This window comes from Oryzias melastigma, linkage group LG5, assembly GCF_002922805.2.
Source record: "Oryzias melastigma strain HK-1 linkage group LG5, ASM292280v2, whole genome shotgun sequence".
NCBI classification, from domain to species: Eukaryota; Metazoa; Chordata; class Actinopteri; order Beloniformes; family Adrianichthyidae; genus Oryzias; species Oryzias melastigma.
The window spans coordinates 11,959,486-11,982,500 of record NC_050516.1 but is presented as its reverse complement, the minus strand read 5'-3'; the positions used below and the strand labels follow the sequence as shown (position 1 = coordinate 11,982,500).

The 23,015-nt window shown below is 38.9% G+C and overlaps 3 protein-coding genes and 1 long non-coding RNA gene across 6 annotated transcripts in view; 1 reads left to right on the top strand and 3 right to left on the bottom strand.

The window, feature by feature from the left end:
• The window catches only part of LOC112145296 (low-density lipoprotein receptor-related protein 1), a 137,746-nt gene extending 123,931 nt beyond the window's left edge, over positions 1-13,815 (top strand). Inside the window, exons 66-90 of one of the 3 annotated variants that reach the window (XM_036211862.1) lie at positions 1,145-1,267; positions 1,420-1,545; positions 2,287-2,403; positions 4,883-4,989; positions 5,079-5,208; positions 5,293-5,415; positions 5,498-5,620; positions 6,481-6,618; positions 6,693-6,830; positions 6,912-7,031; positions 7,339-7,604; positions 7,691-7,872; positions 7,977-8,083; positions 8,161-8,280; positions 8,370-8,546; positions 8,623-8,763; positions 8,847-9,020; positions 10,269-10,430; positions 10,515-10,698; positions 10,778-10,885; positions 10,972-11,045; positions 11,127-11,220; positions 11,336-11,374; positions 11,961-12,105; positions 12,190-13,815. In XM_036211862.1, the coding sequence (XP_036067755.1) occupies positions 1,145-1,267; positions 1,420-1,545; positions 2,287-2,403; positions 4,883-4,989; positions 5,079-5,208; positions 5,293-5,415; positions 5,498-5,620; positions 6,481-6,618; positions 6,693-6,830; positions 6,912-7,031; positions 7,339-7,604; positions 7,691-7,872; positions 7,977-8,083; positions 8,161-8,280; positions 8,370-8,546; positions 8,623-8,763; positions 8,847-9,020; positions 10,269-10,430; positions 10,515-10,698; positions 10,778-10,885; positions 10,972-11,045; positions 11,127-11,220; positions 11,336-11,374; positions 11,961-12,105; positions 12,190-12,330 (3,359 nt within the window). In that variant the 3' untranslated portion in view covers positions 12,331-13,815. Of the gene's footprint in view, positions 1-1,144; positions 1,268-1,419; positions 1,546-2,286; positions 2,404-4,882; positions 4,990-5,078; positions 5,212-5,292; positions 5,416-5,497; positions 5,621-6,480; positions 6,619-6,692; positions 6,831-6,911; positions 7,032-7,338; positions 7,605-7,690; positions 7,873-7,976; positions 8,084-8,160; positions 8,281-8,369; positions 8,547-8,622; positions 8,764-8,846; positions 9,021-10,268; positions 10,431-10,514; positions 10,699-10,777; positions 10,886-10,971; positions 11,046-11,126; positions 11,221-11,335; positions 11,375-11,960; positions 12,106-12,189 lie in introns of all 3 variants that reach the window. The other 2 variants (XM_024270442.2, XM_024270443.2) reach the window with 2 other exon arrangements.
• Positions 13,816-13,879: 64 nt separating this feature from the next.
• On the bottom strand, positions 13,880-18,239 carry LOC112145299. The gene is made up of 10 exons (XM_024270449.2): positions 18,063-18,239; positions 17,719-17,870; positions 17,232-17,319; positions 16,893-16,978; positions 16,372-16,561; positions 16,018-16,169; positions 15,836-15,937; positions 14,624-15,742; positions 14,331-14,548; positions 13,880-14,243 (listed from the first exon to the last, which is right to left on the bottom strand). The coding sequence occupies exons 4-10, from the start codon at positions 16,962-16,964 to the stop codon at positions 14,174-14,176; spliced, it is 1,923 nt and encodes a 640-aa protein (XP_024126217.2). The 5' UTR covers positions 16,965-16,978; positions 17,232-17,319; positions 17,719-17,870; positions 18,063-18,239; the 3' UTR covers positions 13,880-14,173.
• Positions 18,240-19,379: 1,140 nt separating this feature from the next.
• Positions 19,380-23,015, bottom strand: part of LOC118598728 — a 7,487-nt gene continuing 3,851 nt past the window's right edge. The window contains exons 7-9 of the mRNA XM_036211761.1: positions 19,849-20,000; positions 19,665-19,766; positions 19,380-19,499 (exon numbers count right to left, since the gene is read on the bottom strand). Of these exons, the coding sequence (XP_036067654.1) occupies positions 19,380-19,499; positions 19,665-19,766; positions 19,849-20,000 (374 nt within the window). The remainder of the gene's footprint in view (positions 19,500-19,664; positions 19,767-19,848; positions 20,001-23,015) is intronic.
• LOC112145304 lies at positions 21,084-21,926 on the bottom strand. The gene is made up of 3 exons (XR_002919051.2): positions 21,864-21,926; positions 21,357-21,534; positions 21,084-21,194 (listed from the first exon to the last, which is right to left on the bottom strand). It is a non-coding gene; the product is annotated as an uncharacterized LOC112145304 (long non-coding RNA).

Here is a 23,015-nt window from a genome sequence, read left to right as displayed (position 1 = left end):
AGCCTTGCGGGCCGCACTAACAGTAATCTTTCATATGAAGACGCGGGCCGCAAATCATCATCCTGCGGGCCGCAAATGGCCCGCGGGCTGCGAGTTTGAGACCCCTGAACTAAAGCTTTAAAGTTTAACACCCATTAATTGTCACGCATTTAGATGAGAGTCATTTGTTTGACCCATCCCCTGGGGGAGTGGTGAGCTCCAGATGCAGCCGCACTCTGGAACCATTTGGTTTTATCTCCCAGCTTAAACCCTTAATGCTGAGTGTCAAGCAGGGAGGCATCTGGTCCCTTTTTAGAGTCTTTGGGATGACTTGGTCGTGGAATTGAACTCACAACTTTCTCAGGACGGACTCTCTACCACAAGGCCACTGAGCTGGCAAATATCTGCTTTTAAACATTTAAGTTTATGCGAGTGCAGATCAGAAGGCTAAACTGTGTTTAACAAACAAACTTTAATTTAAAAAAGTATTTTAAATATAATCTGTAGTTGATTGTACATCTTATTTGTTACAATCTGTCTGTTTTAAGAGTGGGTTCAACAAATGGATTAGTCGGATTGATCTTTAATAAAAAAATTAATTAATCAAATCCATTATTTGACTGTCTTCTACAGCAGTTTTCTGTGTTGATCAATTAAAAAACTTGTTTTCTACGAATGTTTATTTGGAAGAATTCATTATTTTTAAATATAATTCTTAAATTCTTAAATATAATCTTAAATTTGCTTTATACAACCAAATAAAGTTGGTTTTAGGATGGAATATTGTCAAATAAATCAACATTTGTCAATTAACTTTCATGAGTTATATATCATATTCAATCAGGAAACATTTTCTTTTGATTCAATTCATTTGTTATTTGGCAGTAATACACAGCCAAAATGTATTTAGTTTTGCCTCCTCTTATGAAACATATCACTGGTCACCGTGTGCTCCTCATGTGTCTCACATTCTAAAGAACAAACTTCTTTCCAATTTTGTGTTTCTTAAAGCAGAGTTTCATGTTTTTAATGTAATTATATATTGATATTTGTGAGTATGTTCACTCTCCACACAGACTTCATAAACAAATCTGAACTCTTTCTCTCATGAGAAGTTTATGATTGTGAAGTAAATGATGTTATCTGTTTTGCACTTCTCTTGCAGCTGAAGTCACATGTGCCCCTAACCAGTTCAAGTGTGCCATCAGTAAGCGCTGCATCCCGCGGGTTTGGGTGTGTGACCGGGACAATGACTGTGTGGACGGATCGGACGAGCCCGCCAACTGCAGTAAGACCAGCATTTTCAGCGCCACGCCAAACCGCATGTCTGCTTTAGAGACAATAGAAGTTTATTTTCCTGCATGAGGATGTCTGGATTTGATCAGATGTGTTGATAAAACCTGAACTCAGGTCTAATCCGTTCAATTCTCCACATTGCAGCTCAGATGACTTGTGGCGTGGATGAATTCCGCTGTAAAGACTCCGGCCGCTGCATTCCTGCCCTCTGGAAATGTGACGGCGAGGCAGACTGTGGGGACGCCTCCGATGAACCAAAGGAGGAGTGTGGTAAGAAGGGTTTCTGAAGGGCTCCTTCTCCACCAATCAGGGTCCAGTTGTAGTCTGGATCCAGATCCTGACTTAGCAGCGGTTCCTTAGTTTGTCAAAGCAGGTTCTTACAGGCACCAAATCTTTAAAGACCCACTCTGATGAAAATCATGTTTTAACAAGTTCATGACGGAGGATTTATATTAAGAAAATTACACTTGAAATCAAATTTCTGTTTTTTTTTTTTTTATTAAATTTTTGTGAATCAGGAGCAGATAAAAAACATGCAGTTTGAAAGGTTATTTGTGGCGTAGAAAATGTGCTGGGTGGGCCAAAAGCCTCCCTTCTCTGCTCCACAAAGAGGAAGGAAAGGGGGACAAATTTTAAACAAACTATTGCTGCTCTGCAGAAACTATGTCCTAGAAAATGACAGATTTTTTTAAAATAAAAAATAGCATAATGATTTAAAAAAAAACAGCGCTTTTGAAAAGATGACCACAGTGAGACTTTTACAGCTGAGATCGATATAATGGTAAAAGAAAAGCAACAACAAGATAAAACAATTTTTAAAGCATAGAAGCAAACTTGGTTTGAGGAGAAACCCATTTTTTTCCAAAACTGGACTTGGTAATAAATTTGAAGGGGCCTTTAGACAAAGTCTACCTTTAGAAGAAGTTCTTAGAGTTCCACCTTTTTGGTGGAAAAGGGTTGTAAAAGAAGAGGATGTTTGGACTGCAGTGTGACTCTCCTCCTACTGTGCAGACGAGCGGACCTGTGAGCCTTACCAGTTCCGGTGTAAAAACAACCGCTGTGTTCCCGGCCGCTGGCAGTGTGACTACGACAACGACTGCGGGGACAACTCTGACGAGGACGGATGCAGTAGGTCTCCTCTGTGTTGTCTGTCCACGTGATGTCACAGCTTCTGATCACACTTTAAAAACACTGTTTAGTAGAGGTGGGACAAAACATCGGTCAGGCGAACTTTCACGATATTTCAACTCACCAACGATTATTGGTCCTCTCTTATCCTTTATCGTTTTTTAAAAGAATAGAAAATAAGTCCACCAGGGGGCGCTTTTTGTGAGCTTGACAGTGAAATGTGAGGATAGGTAGCGAAACCTTCATCAATTTTTACAGGAGCAATACGTTTTTAACCTAAATGTCTAAAAGCAGGTACAGCACGAACCCGGAGTGCACTTTCTTTTCTGCTTTTCTGCATGCAGTAGGAAGGGGAGGGGCTCCTCGTGCGCTCTCACCACATACTCTGCTGACAGATGAAAACGCACTATATTTATCTAAAGTAGACACAAATGGTGCATGCTGTTTCAAATGTAGCAAAAGCATGGATTGTAATGGCGATAACAACAGTAACCTGTCCAAACACTGCACTAAAATACACGAGATTCTAGCAGAGAGGTGTGCAGCGTCCGACCGTCCAATTGAGACGTTTAGCGGCGTTATTGATCCAACTGGTGTTTATGCTAGCGGTACACACGTGGAACACATGACTAAAGTGTTGATTATCAAAGAAAAGTGCAGGAAATTTTTATAAAAGGAGGGTGAAATAAATACCAGCACTGTAAAAAAACAATGATCATATAATATCAACAGACTGATCATTAATAATGTACGGAAGCCAAAAACGGCCTGACCTACTTTTATTTATTTATTTTATTGTTTTCTAGTGATAAGGAGATTAAAGTTTGTTTCTCAAAGCTCTTTTTCTCGAGAAAACAAACTTGGTGTTTTCGTGATAACAAAATAATCAATAATGAAGCGTCCCCCTCTCTCTGCCACACTGAGATTCCGAGACATTACCTGTTTTAAGTCTCTTTATTTTGTGGTTAACAACAAAAACAGCAGAAGAACACTCTATAAAAGTTGTTTTTTAGACTATTTTTTATTTTATTTGTGGATCTACGCTCCTCGAAGGCCTTAATTCCATCTCTTGCACCAGCCTTCCTTTTGTTTCCCTTAAACCTCAGAACAAACGGGTTGATTGACAGAACTCAGGCCGACGAGAATCTGTGCATGGTGCGTTCAATGAACTCTGGATATTAGTGGAACCAAGCAGCCACTCAGCCCAACTCAGTCCACTACCATGCTTTAACATTTTTATACAATCTGCAGCAAAACAAAGCAGTTTTTCAGAAAAAATGCCGACACTATTAAATCAATAAATGATATATGGATCAGTTCATTCCAAATGTTTTCTGATAAACTGCTTTGTTTTGCTGCTGCTGTCCGGAGTTCAGTGAACGCACCGTGCAGAAACACGCGGCAGCCCTGGGTTCTGTCAATCAACATGTTTGTTTTGGGGTTTGGGGGAAATAAAGGGGAAGGGGCGGGTGCATGAGATGAATTAAAAGGTTCAAAGAGCATAGATCCACTAAAAAATAAAAAATAGACTTTCGTGGAGTGTTTTCTTCTACTGTTTTTGTTGTTAACCACAAACTAAAGACTTAAAACTTAAAACAGGTAAAGTGACACAGGTAAAGTCTCGGCGTCTCAGTGCGGAAAAGGAAGAGGGGGACGCCTCATTTTTTCCACATTTATTGTTCTTTGAAATGAGTAGACCAGTTGATATTCTCTGCATTTTAGTTTTGAATTGAAGCCTTGTTTATTAGTTACCTTAAAATATATACAATCATTGTATAATTGATATTTTTTCATGTTGTAAAGGGTGTTAAATGAACATATTGTGTTTTAAATTGTTCTAAAAAAAAGTTTTGGCAAAAATAAAATAATATATTTATTTTTCAAATAGGTATATATATATATTTTATAGATTACCAAGGTAATATATTAATTATTGCACTGAGATACTGTCGGTATTGTGAGTCATGTGTCGTGAATGGCTTCGTATCATGAGTTACCCTGAGATTCCCAGCTCTACGGTTTAGTGCCACATTTGTAAGCACCACCTTCCACTCGTTCATGTTTGCACTAGAGATTTGATTCCTTTTCATCTAATCAGTTCCATTTGCACATCTCACATCATCTCGTGTCTGTTTTGCATTTCACACTGCCTGGTTACAGTGGGTCAGAGGTAGGTGGTTCAGTTCACCCCGACTTGTCCAGTCTTCTTGCTCCCCTAACCTCTTCTGCAAGCTTTGTCCTCCTTTTTCTAATCCTACCAATCTCCTCCATGCGGAGTGTATAGTCCCCAGTTCCCATTCAAATCCTGCCTAGTGTGATTTATCTGTTTCTTTTCTTTTCTTTTCCACAGTAGCACCTGTTTTTTCTCCACTTTATCCTCCGTGTTGCTTTCCTTGCATCTCTTCCTGCTCTTTCCCTCTGCTTTCTCTATTTTTTAATCTTCAGCCACGTCTCTGAGCTCACGGTTTTCTGTTCTCAGTGCCTCGAAAGTGCTCAGAGAGCGAGTTTGCCTGCACCAACGGCCGCTGCATTGCTGGCCGCTGGAAGTGCGATGGTGACCACGATTGTGCGGATGGTTCTGACGAGGTATCGCTCAAACAACTCAACTTCCTGCGTCTGAATCAGACACCAGGGAGGCTCACAGATGAAAATCCTGTTTTTTTTTTAAATCATAGAATGGCTGTGATGTGAAATGTGCGGGCGATGAGTTCCAGTGCAAAAACGGCCACTGCATCCCCATCCGCTGGCGCTGCGATGCCGATGCCGACTGCATTGACGGCAGCGACGAGGAGAGATGTGACAACGGCAGTGAGAAGATCTAATAACCAACTCTTTTGCTCCCAACGGAGTACAGCTGTAGATCTAACGCCTCCTGTTCCTGTAATTTAGTGGACAGACACTGCCCCCATGATGAGTTCCAGTGCAACAACACTCTTTGTAAGCCCCTCGGCTGGAGGTGTGACGGAGAAGACGACTGTGGGGACAACTCTGACGAGAACCCCGAGGAGTGTGGTGAGAAAAACTAGAAACATCTTCGTACCTTTTCCTAATGTTGTGTCCTGCTCCTTCCTTAATGATCCTCTCGGTCCTTTAGTTAAATTCCAGTGCCCCCCCACAAGGCAGTTCCGCTGTCACAATGACCGGGTGTGTCTGCCTTTAACCAAACGCTGTGACGGTGTCAACAACTGCGGGGACAACAGCGACGAAATCAACTGCCGTGAGTATTCATTAATATGGCGTCTTAACATGACTGCAGAAAAACAAGGCACTGAACAGGAAATCTCAAATAAATTGAAAGAACAATTAGAAACAATTTAAAAGGAAAATAGTAAAATAAGTCACATAGTAAAACAAGAACACTGATAAAAGCAAGTGTAGGAGCCATGAAAACTGTTATTTGTATTAAGGTGAAATAGTTTTGTTTTTTTTTGTTTGCTAAATAAAGATCTTTCTAAAACTATCTTTAGATATGAAAACTAGTGATTAAAACCAAACAAAACAGAAATGTGATTCTAAATAATTAGGTATTGCACTATAATTTAACAATATGGATTTATGTGCCTTAAAAATCCAATGAGCCACTGCAAAGCTATACGGCTTCATGGATTTGATCAATTAGTTCAACATTTTCCATGTGAAGATCATTTCAGTTGTTTTAAACACATTCCTAAAGAACAATAAAGGAAAAAGTGTTTATTCTCCTTCAGTTGTAGGTCTCAGTCCCCTGTGATGGTCTAACCCAGAGATCTGCCATATTTGCCAGTAAAAGAGCCATTTGGGCCTGTTTGGAACTGATCAAAACCTAATAGGAACCGCAAATCCTTTTTAAAAAAAAAACCTTTTAGAGAAATGTTATACTACTTTGCATCATTGCATTGTTGTTTTTTAGGGCGCAAATAAATACATAAATATAATGATAAATTGAAAATTTCTCAGAGTTGTTCTTTTCTTTTGATAGAAGCTCATTTGATTTTCTTTCAAAATAAAAGACTTCCTGTTTCAAACAGGAACATTCAAGTGAAGTGCAAAATGTTTTACAGACCCCTGGTGTAACCCTTCCCTGTTCTCTCCCAGCAGCAGCCAGCCCCACACCGGTCTGTCAGAAGAACGAGTTCCGGTGCTCCAGCGGTCGCTGCATCAGCTCTGCTCTGCGCTGCAACTACTTCAATGACTGCGACGACTACGGCTCGGATGAAATCAACTGTCAAAAGACGGGTATGCTGCTCTGTCCATTAAACCACTCATGTGTTTCTGAGGGGGCTGTCAGAGTGACGGCCATCTGTCTGCAGACACAGTTCTGAACGACTGCCGCAGCAACAAGACGCAGTGCGGCGATGGAGACGAAGCGCACTGCGTGGTGAATGGCTCCGACTCCTTCTGCTCCTGCAAACCCGGCTTCCAGTCCAGCGGGAAGAACCGATGCGAAGGTGCGACTTTCTCTTCTCTCCTGTTTTCCTCTAAAGTTCTTTAAATCTTTACGATCTGCCGCTATGTGTTTTGGGATGCAGATAAGAACGAGTGTCAGCAGTTTGGAGTATGCTCCCACATCTGCAACAACACCAAGGGTTCCTACATGTGCACCTGCCACAAGCCCTTCAGCAAGCACAACCACACCTGCAAGACGGACTGTGAGTCAACCTGACCCTGCTGTGCATGCAAAAGGAATTCAGGATTAAATCGGTTTAACACATATCATAATTTGTGGTTTACGATATGATTCATAGTCGATATTGGTTCATTTTAAATGATGATGAAAGCTTGTTTTTTCAATTTAATCAAGTGTAAATTAAATACATAAATAAATATAGACTTATTCTAAAAAATAAACTACTTTGCTGAATCACCTATCGCAGATTATCTTTAGAATGTTACTCCCATGATAAAAGAGGCACCACAGTATCACATGCTGTAAGCATCATTTCCTGTCATCTCCAGCTCAGAAACATTTGTACATCGCCGATGACAACGAAATCCGCAGCCTGGACCCGTCCGTGTCAAACTGGCGCTACGAGCAGATCTTCCAGGGCGATGCCAACGTGCGCATTGATGCCATGGACCTCCATGTAAAGACCAATCGCATCTACTGGACCAACTGGCACACGAGGCGCATTTCTTCCTATGATTTGCCTTCATCCTCCACCTCCTCCCAAAACAGCAACCGGAACAGGCGCCAAAGTGACACCAGGGTCACCAATCTGGATGTGAGTTTGTCGTCATCCTTTTGTACATGACAGTAAGCATAGCCAAGTGGGATTATTGATCAAATCTTTTTTCTACATCTCCTTAGATTCCTGATTTGAAGATGCCTCGTGGCATTGCTGTGGACTGGGTGGCAGGAAACCTGTACTGGACGGACTCTGGCAGAGACGTGATTGAGGTCGCTCAGATGAACGGCGGACACCATCGCAAAACCCTAATCTCCGGCATGATTGATGAGCCACACTCTATTGTGGTGGATCCCCAGAGAGGGTGAGTGAGAGCGAGTTTGGAGGAATTTGGAAAAGAAGCACAAGTCAAGGAAACTGAAATAAAATCAAAGCAAAGGCATTTAGAAATAAAGACTTCTTTTTTAGGAAAATGTACTGGACGGATTGGGGTAACCACCCCAAGATCGAAACAGCCGCTATGGATGGCACCATGAGGGAGACCCTGATTGATAAGAACATACAGTGGCCGACTGGTAAGACATACCTCAGCTTGTTTGATTATTATAACTTACTCTAAGCATTCCATAACTCATGTTGTCTGCTGCTGCAGGTCTGGCGGTGGACTATTTCAATGAGCGTCTGTACTGGGCCGATGCTAAGCTCTCCTTGATCTGCAGTGTCAGGCTGAACGGCAGCGATGCGGTCGTGGCTGTAAACGGTGTTAAAAACAGTTGAGTGACACATAAAGTCTTCCTGAGGCGGGAACTATTAGTACACATCGGTCAGACCTTAACTGGTGTTTTATGGCTTTCTGTGCAGACCTTCATCACCCCTTCAGCATTGATGTCTTTGAGGACTATATCTACGGCGTCACCTACATCAACAACCACGTCTTCCGAGTCAACAAATTTGGTAAAGGCCAAGTAGAAGACCTGACGACTGGACTGAACCATGCCACGAGTTTAGTGTTATACAACCGTTATAAACAACCTGAAGGTAAGAGACAAAAAAATCAAAGGTTAAAAGAGTGGAAACTCCTTCCTAACAGTAATCTTGGTTTTCTCTCTGTCAGTGACAAACCCCTGTGACAGGAAGAAATGCGAGTGGCTTTGTCTGCTGAGCCCCAGTGGACCGGTCTGCACCTGTCCCAACGGACGCACGCTGGACAACGGCACATGTGTGGAGCTGCCTACACCCACGTTATCTCCAATCTGTGAGTGAACATGCAGAGACTGGAGTTCATTTCAGACAAAGACTCGGTCCTGCAGAGTGACTGAGAGACTTTGTTTCCCACAGCTCCTCCCAGCGGCCCTTGCACAGTCCAGTGCATGAACGGCGGCAGCTGTTTTCTTAATGCCCACAAACAACCAAAGTGTCGCTGCCAGCCCAACTTTGGAGGCGAGCGATGTGAGATCGATCATTGCATGGACTACTGCAAGAATGGTGGAACGTGCACGCCCTCTCCCACAGGTAACTTCATTTTTCCTCCTACTGTTTAGATTGTATCTGGTTTTGAAAAGGTTTTTTATAAATTTGGTTAGCTTTGGATTTTTTTTTTACCAGTTGGAGCAGCTGCTTTAAAAAGGTAGCAAATGTAATCACCATGTCAATCATAGACAGACGTGGTCAGAGGAACCTGGCTGCTGACAAAATGGCACCTGACATCATCGGCCAGAATTGGAAATTAAACAACTTACCCTAAACCTAAAGGGTTGGTTTACACTGGTCTGTTTGCTTCTGTGTTGCTTTGACAGAAAAAACGGAACTGAAACACAAGCTTTACGGAGTAGTTCTATTTCTAGTACATTGGCTGTTGTGGCAGAAAAAATCGAGAACTGAAAATAGCTCCAAGTTTAAAAAAAAACAAACTTTCTAAGTACGGATAGATTTTGATATATTTTATTTTGAATTCACTTGATTAACCCTCTGTGATCTTTATATGAAATTGTATTTTAGTTTTAACGAGATGTGCCCCTCGATAATGGCTGTTAACACAGCAGATAACACCGGCAAGTTTAATTTTGGAAGTACAAAAACATGGACGTACAAAAAATTGCCTTTTACAAGAAAAATATTTTGGATGAGCAAAGAGGGGGGACATGGGGATAACAGGACAAATCAGTCCTGTGGGGGCCAGAGGGGAGGGGGGGATGGACCAGAGATTTAGCAGAGTCATAAACTTACTGGACTCCCCACCCTATGCAACAGAGATGCCCCGCAGATGGACCAGTATACATTTGGGTAAAGTGTAAAGTGTTCAGAACTGTCGACAATGTGTTTTTTTAAAGCTTAAAAGGTGAACAATTGTAACTTTTTGGGTCAAAAGTTTTTTCAAGTAATATGGGGTACTTCCAGCTTCAGTCGAGGATTTCTAGTTCTGGACGCTGATGTCAACAACCCGATCCTCTTGGATCAGATAGACAGAATCCAGAAGCTTTCCAAAAGTAGTTTTCCAAGTTACCAAAAGTATTTGTCTGTGATCTGGTACCAACCCATCCCCCGGTCTGAGGCCTGGGGGATGGGGACCACTGCCAGGTGCACAGAATCCAGTAGTCCTCCAAAATAAAACTTCCCTCAAATCCAGAAATTAAACTGAGTGGAAATAACTGAAGTTACCAAAAGTATTTTTGTGTCTGAGTCCAAATCCCCCAGTCCCCCGAGCAAATGCTTTTTCCCTTATCGTCCCTTCTTCTCTCACTGATGTTCATTCCTCTACAGGCTTCCCTACCTGCCGATGCCGGATCGGCTTCACGGGGCCAAAATGCAACCTGCATACATGTCGAGATAACTGTAAGAATGGAGGCAATTGCACAGTCAGTCCAGGAAACCAGCCAACCTGTCATTGCCCTGCAGACTTCCTGGGTGACCAGTGCCAGTACAGTGAGTTTCCCTTTGTGTCAAACCTTGAAAAACCGTTTTGAAAGGAAGTGGCGTGACATATTTGTTGTGTGTCTCTGTGAGCAGGAAGCTGTGAAGGCTACTGCCTGAACAAAGGAACGTGTCTGCAGAGGGATAACGGCTCCAAGGTGTGCCGCTGTCCTCCGCAGTTCACCGGCAGCACATGCGAGATCGACAGGTGTCACTATTGTCGAGACGGCACCTGCATCCCCAGCGATGGAGTTTCTTCCACAGGGGAGGTCACCTGCCGGTAGGCATCCTTACTGAGACACCTCACTAATGTGGTCGTCAAACATTTGATATTGATGCTTACGTCTGGTTTTTCACAGGTGCAAAAACGGCAGAATCCAGCCAAGCTGTTACACTTGTGAAACAAATGGATACTGCGCCAATGGCCAGTGTTTTATGAACCCCATTACTCGCCTACCAGAATGCAGGTAAGGGGCGGGGCTTATCTCTCCATGTTTGCAGTGTTAATATCTGCTGCAGAGAATCTAATTGCGTCCTTCCCTTCCATGTGAAGATGCTCGCCTGGCTGGTCCGGGTATCGATGTGAGTCCGTGGCCAGCAGCAGTGACGGCTCAAGCTCAAGTGGACGTCAGTTATTATTGACATAAAACAAAACAAAATTGTAATTGAATCATTCCTAACCGTGGTTGTTGTCCTGGGTGTGTGCAGGCACAGCCTCCATTGTGGTGACAGTGTTGATCCTGCTGCTGCTGGTTCTCCTGGGTGTGGGAGCTCTGCTGTGGTACAGAAGACGGATGAGGGGGTGAGTGACAGCCTGTCATATCTCTGATTTAGCCCTGCTTTCCTCTCTTCCTCCTCCTCCTGTCAGTTTTCACTTTTTCTCTCCTCTCTGTAATGCCATTTCTTCTGCTTCTCAGGTCTAGCCGGCCTGGAAAAACCGGCTCCAGACGCCTGCGGTAATAGTTGCAGGGTTACGTTTTTGTCCTCCATCTTGTCGCTCAGTTTCTCACTCCGGTGGCCTCTCTCCTCTCGATCATGAGTCTTGGATGCTGTGCAGTGTGTGGTTCTGTGCTCAGTGTTTGCTCCATTTTCTCCTGGTGTCTCTGGGAGCTGTGGGTCATCCCTCCTTTACAGTTTCTAGATCAGCTCCTGAGCAGATCTATTGAAGCCGTGCATTGAATAGATCTGTCCAAGTATCTGCTTTAGGTGTGTCATTGTTGTCCATCCTATCGTACAGCGATACGTCCTCAAAGGGAGATTCGGAGAGTCCAACAGCAAACTCAGATTGAAAAAAAAACAAAAGAATCTCTATTATTAGTGCATGCGGTGCAACAGTCCTGCTTCCTGCCCCGTTGGGTCTGGACTACATGAACGCTGGGTTTGTGTCTGTTGTGGCTCAGCCCAGACGGAGGCGATGGTCATGTGTAGCGCCTCCTCCCTCCCTTCGTGATGTGGTTTTGTCCCTGCTTGCACCTTCGAGTCGCCTGCGCCATCATGTCAGACGAAAAGAGTCCGACTGGAGTGCCTCTGTTTTTGCTGCAGAGCCAAAGGCTTCCAGCACCAGAGGATGACCAACGGGGCCATGAACGTTGAGATCGGCAATCCCGCTTACAAGATCTACGAGGGCGAACCGGACGACGACGCCGGGGAGCTGCTCGATGCTGACTTTACTCTGGACCCTGATAAGGTAGAAACAAACACCAAGCATGCATATTTTCCATTTACTCCTCCATTTTTTAACACATCTTTGTTGTCGTTTTTGCATTCTTAGCCCACCAACTTTACAAACCCGGTGTATGCTACACTATACATGGGAGCTCACAACAGTCGCAACTCGCTGGCCAGCACAGACGAGAAGAAGGAGCTGCTGTCGCGAGGAGACGAGGAGCGGCTTGTTGACCCGCTGGCTTAGACACACAGCAGAATATTTTGTTTTCAAGCCCACCCTTCTTTTTGCCTTTTGAAGAAAACCGAAACGACAAAAAAAATCAATAAAAAGTGTGAAAGAAAATTGCTAAAAGTGTGAACACTGTATAAAATGTACAAAAATGAAGGACTACTTTTGTATGTGATTGCAGTATTATAGTTCTTTAGAAGATTCCTCTGGTCAAAAATGAATAGCATTTTCTATGAGAGATTTTTCATTTACACTCTGTCCCTTACCCTTTACCTAAATAGCCACTACCTCTGTACAAAATGACATGGAAACAAGTAAATCAGAAGAAAAGAAGCTTTGGTTTTGGAGCGATTCGTTTTCTTTTTTATTATTTTTGTATGAATTGTATAGAAGAGAAAAAGAAAAATCCGTTCCATTTCACCAGTGCCAACTGTTTGTTGTTTGTGTCGACTTTGAGTGGGAAAGGCAAAACTCAAAGCTTTCTAAATCGGTACATTTGTCGTCCTGCTGGGTTTCCCCGGCAAGATTGTGTGAGGCAAGTTTGTGGTCGTCTTTATGTATAGCACATGTCAAACGCCAGATGGAAACCAGAGCATTTTCTCAGAGAACAATCTCCATGAAGCGATTGTGTTGTCTTCCTTGCACAGAATGTCACATTTGACTGTGTAGTTTGAACTTTTTATCCGAAAATGTGGTGAAATTACAACAGCAGCTGGAGATGAGAGAAGTTGGTTAAAGCATTCCATGGATGGAAATGTAGGACGTGAAGACGGAGCTGCAATGGCCAAATCTGCAAGACTTTGACGATGGTGTCTTCTCTAAAATCATAAATAAAAACAAAGAAGGACAGCATTTAGTTTTGTCTTATACTTCTCCAGTCAAGTACGGACCAGATAACATCCATCTGGTTTTGTGAATAGTTTTATCTTTCTGCCTTTAACGAGTGGAAGTCTGTACGTTCACAGTTTTGTAACGACTCAGTCATTAAAGTGCATTATTTCCATTCCGTCCTCAGCAGCTCCTTTTGAGCTCTTTATTCTCCGTGGCCTGCTGCTGCTGCTGCTGCTGCTACCATTCCGGTCGCGCCGACACTTCCTTACGCTCAGCCTCCGTCCCAAAATGCTGCTTCTGTCAGAAATGTCTCAGCCGTTTTATTGCATGTTTGTACCACGACTGTCTGTGTAACGATGCCTTTTTATTTGCTTACCAGTCAAGTGTTATTCTACGCTGTTGTGTTCGTTTCATCTTTAATTTAGAGAGAAGTACAATCACTTTACCTAAAGCAGTTTTTGCTGAATCATACATGCATTTTTTTCAGATTTTCTTCTTTTATTAGTCAATTTATTTTTAATGGGGGAAAAAATGACATAGCTTTTCTAGTACACAATGCATGGCGGTCAGACTTTCTTCTGGAAAGAGAATACTTTTAATTTTTGCTGGAGTACTTTACAAACTAAGTCACAAATGTTGGTATAAATAAAATTTTTAAATTGTACAGAATACAGCCAGCCGTGTTTTGTTTGTTCCACAAAAACATGAAAAAATACACTGACAGTCGTGTTGCTTCACTTTATAGTTTATTAGGCAAACATCAAACCAGATCACTGAAGGTTTATCAAGATGTATTTTCATTTAAAGTTCAATCACACAAAAAAAGAAAGAAAAACAAATCACCAGTATATGTTCCATTAAAACTTATGAATCATTTGCACTGTGGAGCAATCAAACGTTATCTGAGAGGATTCCTTAAATTGGAAAAAAAAATGAAACACATTCATCTTTAAAAGTTCATTTCTTTTTCTTTGTATAATTCTTTAAAATCACTCTGATTTAATGATGAAATCTCCTGGCGTCACATTCACTCAATGCCTTTGGCCTTTAGCTCCTCCCTCACTCTGCTCAGGTAGTTCGGGTCAGGATATCCATAACTGTGAAAGAAAAGATTCAAGATGAACAAGTAAAACACTTAAGGAGAACTAACGCTGAAGCTGAACAGTAGAATTGATTAACTTTACCAGCCTGGTCCTCCATACAAGCTTGTTTTATGATGAATGTCATTCCAGGTCACCTGGTCTTCACAGCCAGTAGTTCTTGAAGCCCCGATGGTGAAGATCAGCTTCTGATCAAAGGCTTTCTTCAACAGCATCAGGACTTCATTACCCTCTTTGTTGTCTGGAAGATATGCTGTTCTACTTGTACCAGTATAGAAGTGTCCAGGTTTGGGATGTTTTTCCTATCAAGAGGAATGTAAAAAAATGTTAACCACAATAAATAAGCTGTGAAAAAGTCCTTTTAGAGAGAATTGTACCGTCTGTCTTCCACTTGGAATACTGTAGGTGATGGTGATGGTTCCACAGTGTGGAAAACCAGGAACTTCAACAGAACTCTTTGTCCACGTCATGGTTCCATCCGGCTGATCTCCCTGAATGATACCAAAGACTTTTCTGCAGACAGGACAGATGGGTCCACTGCTCTTCTCTGCTTCCTGCAGGCATAACTTACAAAACTCGTGTTTGCAGCTCAGACTTTCCTTATCAGTAAACGGAGAAAAACAGATGGGACAGTTTTCCTCTGTGCTGTCTCCTCCTGTGGCTCCTCCTTCAGTGGTTGATCTCTTTTCTGGCTTGTCTTCAAGGATTTTTGGCTGATGACTGATTCCAGAGGCTCCTTGAAGGTTCTTGTAGTTCAGACATGATGTGACACTTTTCTGGTAAAGACGAAGAAGAGCTCTGACAGCATGAATCTCCATGCTGGGGTTTCCTTCAGGATTGTTGTAAGAAGCTTTCACCTGAACTTTACCTCCATCCATCCTGAACTCTCTAAAGTCCACATCAAACTTTTCTTTAATCTTTCTTATTTTGTCATAATGACCAACATTTAATTTCCTCCAGGAACTCTCCTCCATCGTTATTCCTGCATCACTGAGAGGATCTTTGATGGTCATTTTTATCTTCATGGGGGTGTCGTCATGCAGCAGTTCAGGTTTTTCATTTCTTTCAAGAACTCTCTTTAACTGGTCGCTGTCTGGTCCACATACAGTTATTTCTTTAGGAGTCAGAGTGAGCAGAGCTTTTTTCTCTTCTTTCTGGATGAGCTTGAACACCTCACTGCACCGTTCTGGACTTACATCCTGGACAGGAACAACTGACTCTCTGGATTCATTAAAGCATTTCTGGACGAGGTTTGCAAATTCAGAGAGAGCTTTGTCCTGACTTCCACCTTTAAATGTGACTTTAACAGCTGCATCCATTTCACATCCATTCTCTTCTTCTATGCTCTTGATTTCATCCTTGTAGAGTCTGCTCAGATACCAGAAGAGATTCACCGGGAGAGAAGCAGAATCTTCCTGATTCTGTCTTATTTGCTTTTCAGGAGAGATTTCTTCTGCAGAATCCGGGTCATTCTGGCTTCTCTTCTGTCTTGAAATCTAAACAAAAATAAATTTGTTACACCACTGTTTTATAGTGTGTATTGTGCAGTAATAATATCATTTTCTAAATCATAATTTAAAGATACTCACAGTGTCAGGACCAACTCCATCTTCAGACCTATTTTTATCATAACAAGAAGTTTGTTTTGTGACAGAAGCTTGATCACTCTGACCGCTCACCTGTCCTTTGTTCTGAAATAAAATTAAAACTAGTTTTACCATATTTAAGTTAAAAGTATTAAATGTTAGTACATGTGTATGTCAGAACATACATCAGATGTAGATGAAGTAGAAGTCCTGGAAGCATCATCTGCTGTCTGAGTCTTCATCTTTAGTGAGTCTAGAATGACTGACTCCACAGTGACTGCTGTACCGTCTTGAAGAGTCAATTTTTCACCAGATAATTTCAGAACAATCTCTGCAACTTAAAAAGAAACAGAACAAAATGCTGTTAACAAAAAGAAGAGGTAGAGTCTTTAGACAACTTTTATTATTCTTATTAAAATTATTGTTATTATCATTATTTATAATAATGTTAAAAAATATTGACAAAACAATGTGATGATTGAAACAAGCATATACGCATTAACTAAAACAATTATAACTCAAAAAGAGGTATACTCCACCTGGAACGGGTTCAATCTTCAACAGAGCATTCTTGTCTTCAAGGATTCTGACCACTGAACAGTTTAAGCTTTTTTCTCTTTTGTTGAACCAAGATTGTAGAGATTTCTCTAGATATGTTCTTGGTTTTCTAGGTTGATTGGACCACTTTAACACCAAGGTTATTGGTGCTTCAGCTTTTGCTGTTTTATGCTAGAAAACATGCAATTAAAAAAATATATTCTATGTTATAACATATATTTCATATTTTGGTAATGTATTATTCTCATATGTAAACATACACTTTTGATTTTGATAACATTTATTATTCTTAAAGTCAAACTCAGTCAAAAACAGTTTAGCTCTGATGAAGCAGTTTTTAAATGCTTCTCAAGATGTCTCTTTTTATCCATGAAACAGATGAAACTTCATAACAAAATTGAGGACTGTCGTTTAAAAATGAAATCCTAAACACGAATAACATTTCTCTCACAATATAAACTGCAATAAAAATAAAATGGCAGTAAATGTGTCTGTAACTCACAGAGAGTTCAGTGTTAGACAGAGAAAATGCTGGAATGTGATCCGCTTTAGCTGCTTCTCTGTTTGTCCACATGTTTTCTTTAGTTCCTTCAAGATGACAAAAACAATTAAAGCAACAATATTTTGAAGTCAAACATGATGTTTCTTAAAAAAATTAATCTAGAGCCACCTAGTGAAAGAGAGTGAGACAGAGATAAATGTAAAACTTAACTGGGTCACACCTTTGCACCTTTTTAATTCAACACCAAGTTCAAGTTAGACCAGAGGTCTAAGTGGATGTTTGTCAAATGAAGAGAAATGAAGTGAATCAAATGATTTGCGTCTGCTGAGGAATTCTTACCTTTGCTGAAATCTGAAGATGTTGCAGCTCTGTGATAAACTTTGTCTCTCTGACTGGTTTGGACAGAAGTCCATCTGTTTGATAATATCTGAAAAAACACCAGAATGTTTCATTTATGCAAAAACAAACAAGATCATTTACACAGGTAACCAACCTTCCATAGATATTTATATAATGAGGAGAAACCTTCAAAATGTGGTGGTCTGTTTAAAGTTCAAATCACTTAAGCACCACTATTTAATAAGGTGTACTGTACATTTATAATTTAATTTAATAAATAATTATATTAAGGTTCTTACAGAGTCTTTTTCAGAAACAGCTCAATCTTTAAGGTTCTTCTTGTCATCCCTAGAACTTTGTTCTTGAATGAAACTTTGTTCATTCTGAATGTTTATCTGTCCTTTGTCCTAAAATAAAGTTAAAACTAATTTAACTTTATTTAAGTTAAAGCTGTTAAATGTTAGTACATGTATATTTCAGAACATACATCAGATGTAGATGCAGTAGAAGTGGTGGAAGCATCATCTGCTGTCTGAGTCTTCAGCTTTGATGAGTCCAGAATGACTGACTCTACAGTGACTGTAGAACCGTCTTTAAGAGTCAGAATTTCACCAGATAATTTCTGAACAATATCCAAACCTTAAAAAGAAAAATAGAAACATTTGATGTTAAAACAAAGGAGAGAAAGAGAAAAAGGAGAACCCTAAGGAGCCCCAAAATTATGATTTTAGTATTATTATTAAAATAAAATTAAGATCAAATCAATTACATATTATTCAACTAAAGTATTCAACTAAAATTATTACAACATAAATAAGAGGTATACTCTACCTGGAGGGGGTGAAATCTTTATCAGAGCATTCTTGCTTTCAAGGATTTTGTTTACTGCACAGGTTAAGTCTTTGTTTCTGTTTTTGTTGAACCAAGTTTGTAGAGATTTCTGTAGATATGTTTGCTGTTTTTCAGATTGTTTGGACCACTTTAACACCAAAGTTATTGGAACTTCATCGTTTTCTGCTGTAACCTAGAAAACATGCTGTTAAAAATGAGTAATGTAGAGATGTAACAACAATCTTTACTTTTCAAAATTCATTTTCACATATGTTATTTTTTTCTGTTCATTAAACATTTATTTGTTCTTAAAGTCATAACTCATTAGGGACAAACCTGAAATCTGTCCAATTATAATTAAACTGTTTGGTTTTTAAATAAATCACCAAATGTTGCTGTTTTATTTATGGAACACCTTAAATTTCTAGATTAACAATCAAAATAAACCCAGATAATATTGTTCTTGCAGAAAATAATCAGGGTGAAAATAAAACAGCAGAAATTCGTCTTTAACTCACTGAGACTTCAGGGTTGGAAACAGAACTTGCTGGATTCTTATCTGGTTCTGTTTCTCCTCCTTTATTTGACATTTGTCCTTTATTTCCTTCAAAATAGATTGAAAACATTTTAATATTTATAATCGTATGACATGTTTTTGGAAAAAATTTGGAAAAATATGAATCACTCTAGAGCCACATAACAAAAGACAGAAAATGTGACATAAGTAAATGTTATTATACTGAATAAAACATTTTTTTAAACTCCAAGTTAAACCAAAACTTTAAGCCAATATTTGTGTCAAATCACCGTTCTAGAGGATTTACAGGCCAGCGTAGATTTCTAACCTTTCTGAGTCCCTGAAGATGTAGCATCAACGTTTCTCTGTCTGCTTTGATCATCATTGGACTTCAGTTCACAAAGAGTTTGTGTTGAGACAGAATGTTGATTTCTCTGATTGTTCATCTCTCCTTCAGCCTGAAATGAAATGAAAACTCATTTTATATTATTTACATTAATATTACTGTATGCTATACAATAAAATAGAGTGAAAATATAACAGCACTAAATTAGTCTTTAACTCACAGAGAGTTCGGCGTTAGACAGAGAACCTCCTGGATTGTTGTTTGCTTTAGATTCATTTCTGTATTTGACTATTTTTGGTTTTCGCTCTTCAAAATGAGACAAAAACATTTTAAATAACAGTTTAACAAACAAACAGAAAAAATGTTATTCTTTACTGAATCAAAGCTTTGTTTTTTTTTTAGAAACCCAAAGTAAAACTGAAGCTTTAAATTGATATTTGTGTGATATCATTGTTCACTCCTGAATAAAGTAAATCAAAGATGTTTTAGCGTCTTCAATACCTGAAGATGTCACAGTGTGATGAACTTTATTTAAATGACTGGTTTGGTCAGAATTACAGCCGTTTGATGATTCCTGAGAAAAAAACAACAGAATGTGACATTTTGGCAAAAACAAACCAGATTATTTTCATAGATATTTCCAAGTCCTTAAGTTCAAAACACTATAATACTACAATTAGGTCATATTTGCTGTACATTTATACAGTATTTTTTTAATTGATTATTTCAAGCTACTCACAGTGGGTTTGTCAGCTTTATCTTTGGACTTCTCTCTGGCATCACTAGAAGTTTGTTTTGGGATTGAAACTTGATCACTCTGATCGCTCATCTGTCCTTTGACCTAAAAATAACATTTAAACTCATTTTACTTTATTTAATTAAAACTAGAGTATTCTAATGCTTATGGGTATTTCAGAACATACATCAGATGTAGATGGAGTAGAAGTCATGGAAGAATCATCTGCTGTCTGAGTCTTCATCTTTGATGAGTCCAGAACGACTGACTCAACAGTGACTTTTGTATCGTCTTTAAGAGTCAGAATTTCACCAGATAATTCCAGAAGAATCTCTGCAGCTTAACAGTAAAAGCAGAAAATTTGATGATAAACAAATGAAAGAAATAAATCCAGGTTGTTAAATCATTTTTTTTATTTAATATTTGTTTTAGAAATAAAGAAAGGATTAAAACATCTACATGGGTTATAACTAAAATGATTATAACAAGAGATGTATACTGTACCTGTAGAGGGTTCAATCTTTATCACAGCATTATTGACCTTCTGGAATTGGACAACTGAGCACTTTATGTCTTTATTTTTGTTTTGTAACCATTCTATAAGGGCTTTCTGTAAATATTTTTTGGGCTTTTTTGCTGGTTTAGACCACGTTAACTCCAGAGTTATGAGTTTTCCATCTTTTTCTGTGTCATCCTAGAAAATATACAGATAAAAGACGATTAAGGAAATAAATGTGTGATGGAAACTTTTTTTTTCTCCACTTTTTAAGCAGTTTTTCTATGTGTTGCTTGATGCTGTTTCATCCATGAAACAGATGAAACTCTGTAACAATAATGATGAATAATGTTTAAAACTTATATCCCAAACAGAGATGGGAAAGTTCTTACAAAACATAAAGCACAGTGAAAATATAACTGCAGTAAATTTGTCTTTAACTCACCGAGAGTTCAGACAGAGAAGCTGCTGGATCGTCATCTGCTCTACGTTCTTCTCTGTTTGTTGCCAGTTTTAATTGACTTCCTTCAAAATAAGGTAAAAACATTTGAACATCAGCTACAAAACAAAAGACAAGGAGACAGAAATAATTGTTTTTTGTTCCCCTTTGCTCAACTATTAGTAAAAACAAAGAATTAAACTGAAACTTTAAGTTGACATCTACATTAACTCACTCCTAAATCAAAGAGGATTTCTATGCTGTCGTAGACCTCTTACCTTTCTGGGAATCTGAGGATTTTGCAGCTCTGTGATCAACTTGTTCTGGGCTGTGATCTTTATCACTCTGACCGCTCGTCCGTTCTTTGTCCTAAAACAAAATTAAAAGTCATATTATTATTTAAGTTAAAGCTGTTGTTTGCAAGGGCTTCCGTGTATTTTAGAACATACAGATGTAGATGGAGTAGATGTCATGGAAGCATCATCTGATGTTTGAGTGTTGAGCTTTGGTGAGTCCAGAATGACTGACTCTACAGTGACTGGTTTCATACCGGGAAGATGCAGTTTTTTACCACATAATCTCTGAAAAATATCTGCAGCTAAAAAGAAAAAGGAAGAAAATTTGATGTTAAAAATAACAAACAAAAAGAAGAACCTCTAAACATTTATTTTATTATTAGAATTTAGAAAGAAAGTAAAGATTAAAACAATGAACTGTGTTCCAACTAAAATGATTACAATAAGAAAAAGGTTTACTACACCTGTGTGGGGTTTAAACTTTATCAGAGCATTGTTGTCCTCCAGGATCTTGATAACTGACCACTTTAAGTCTTGTTTCTCTTTTTTTAACCATGGTTTAATAGATTTCTCCAGATGGTGTGGGTCTCTTTTCACTGAATCAGACCACTTTAACACCAGAATGAGTTTTCCCTCTTTGTCCTAGAAAACATTTAGTACATAAGTCATAACGAAATTGATCTGTTACTTATATGTTATTATTAACAAGCCCTTTTGAAAATATTATAATCGTACATTTTTTTTCAATCATAACTCAATAATATCAAAACTGAAACCAATTAAAAACCGAGGCTGCAGTTTTTCAAGCTGTCACTAGATGTCGCTGTTTCATCCATGAAACAGATAAAACTCCACAACAACAACAACCATTAAGGACGTTTAAAAATTAAATCCTAAACACAAATAACATAGTATTCATAGAAAAAAATCACTTTAGGAAAAAAACATCAGAAATTGTATCTTTTACTCACCGAGAGTTCAGTGTCAGACGGAGAACCTGCTCGATTGTCGTCTGCTTTCATTTTCTTTCCCCCCCTCCACATTTTTTGTCTTCTTTCTGTGAAATAAGACAAAAATGTTTTAAACCATAGTTATTTAAAATCAAACGACATGGTTTCTGAAAAATATAAATTAATTTAGAGCACATAAGAAAGGCAGTGTGACAGAAATAAATGTTCTTTACTGGATCAAACTTTCTTTACCCGTTTAAAAACACCAGGTTAAACCAAGTTAACTTAAATCCGTGTTAAAATGTGAATAAAATAAATCTAAGAGGATTTCCTGGCTGTCGTGGATCTCTTACCTTTCCTCGTAAGTGAAAGCTGTTTGTGCTGAACTTTGTCTCTGACACATGAGCGGAAGAGCGGTTAACAACATCTGAATGTTTTAAAAAAAAAAACAAACCAGATTTAGATCAAAAATGTAAAATAAATAAATACAATAAAATAAATACAATAACAAAGTCTCTATGGATGGAGACATTAAGACAGAGTTTCACAGAGAGCTGGTCTTCTAAGGTCCACGTTACTGTTTAGGAATATAAAACTTAGAAATGTTTTGTTTTTTGTTTGAAATTGATAAAAGTAAATAGATTACAAAGTGATCTAAAGTAATACATTTATGAAATTATAAACATAAAATTGAGTATAAAAGGATTTTTTTTATTTAATGACACCACTTGTCATAAAAACTAGATCAACATTATTATTTTAGTAATATAATGTCTTTTAAATTGAGCGTTACATGAACTGTATGCTCTTATTACAGCAGGGGACAGAAGAAATGAATGAAATTCTAGAAAAAGGTTAAATAGCAGAATATTGTGAAATTGAGGTCTTGGTAAACTTGATATTTGTTTCAGATTTATTTCAGCAATTTAGACATGAAATGCGGAAAGTGGTTGTAGTTTTAGAAAATATAAAAACGAGAGAGTACAAAAATAAAAAGATCAGATGAATGGTTTGTCAACTAACTAACGGCCTAAAAGGCAAGGCAAGTTTATTTGTATAACACATTTCATGTACAGAGACAATTCAAAGTGCTTTACATAAAACATTAAAATAAAATCAGAAGAAATAGCAAATGTGTGATCATTAAAATAAAATTAAAAGAACTGAATTTAA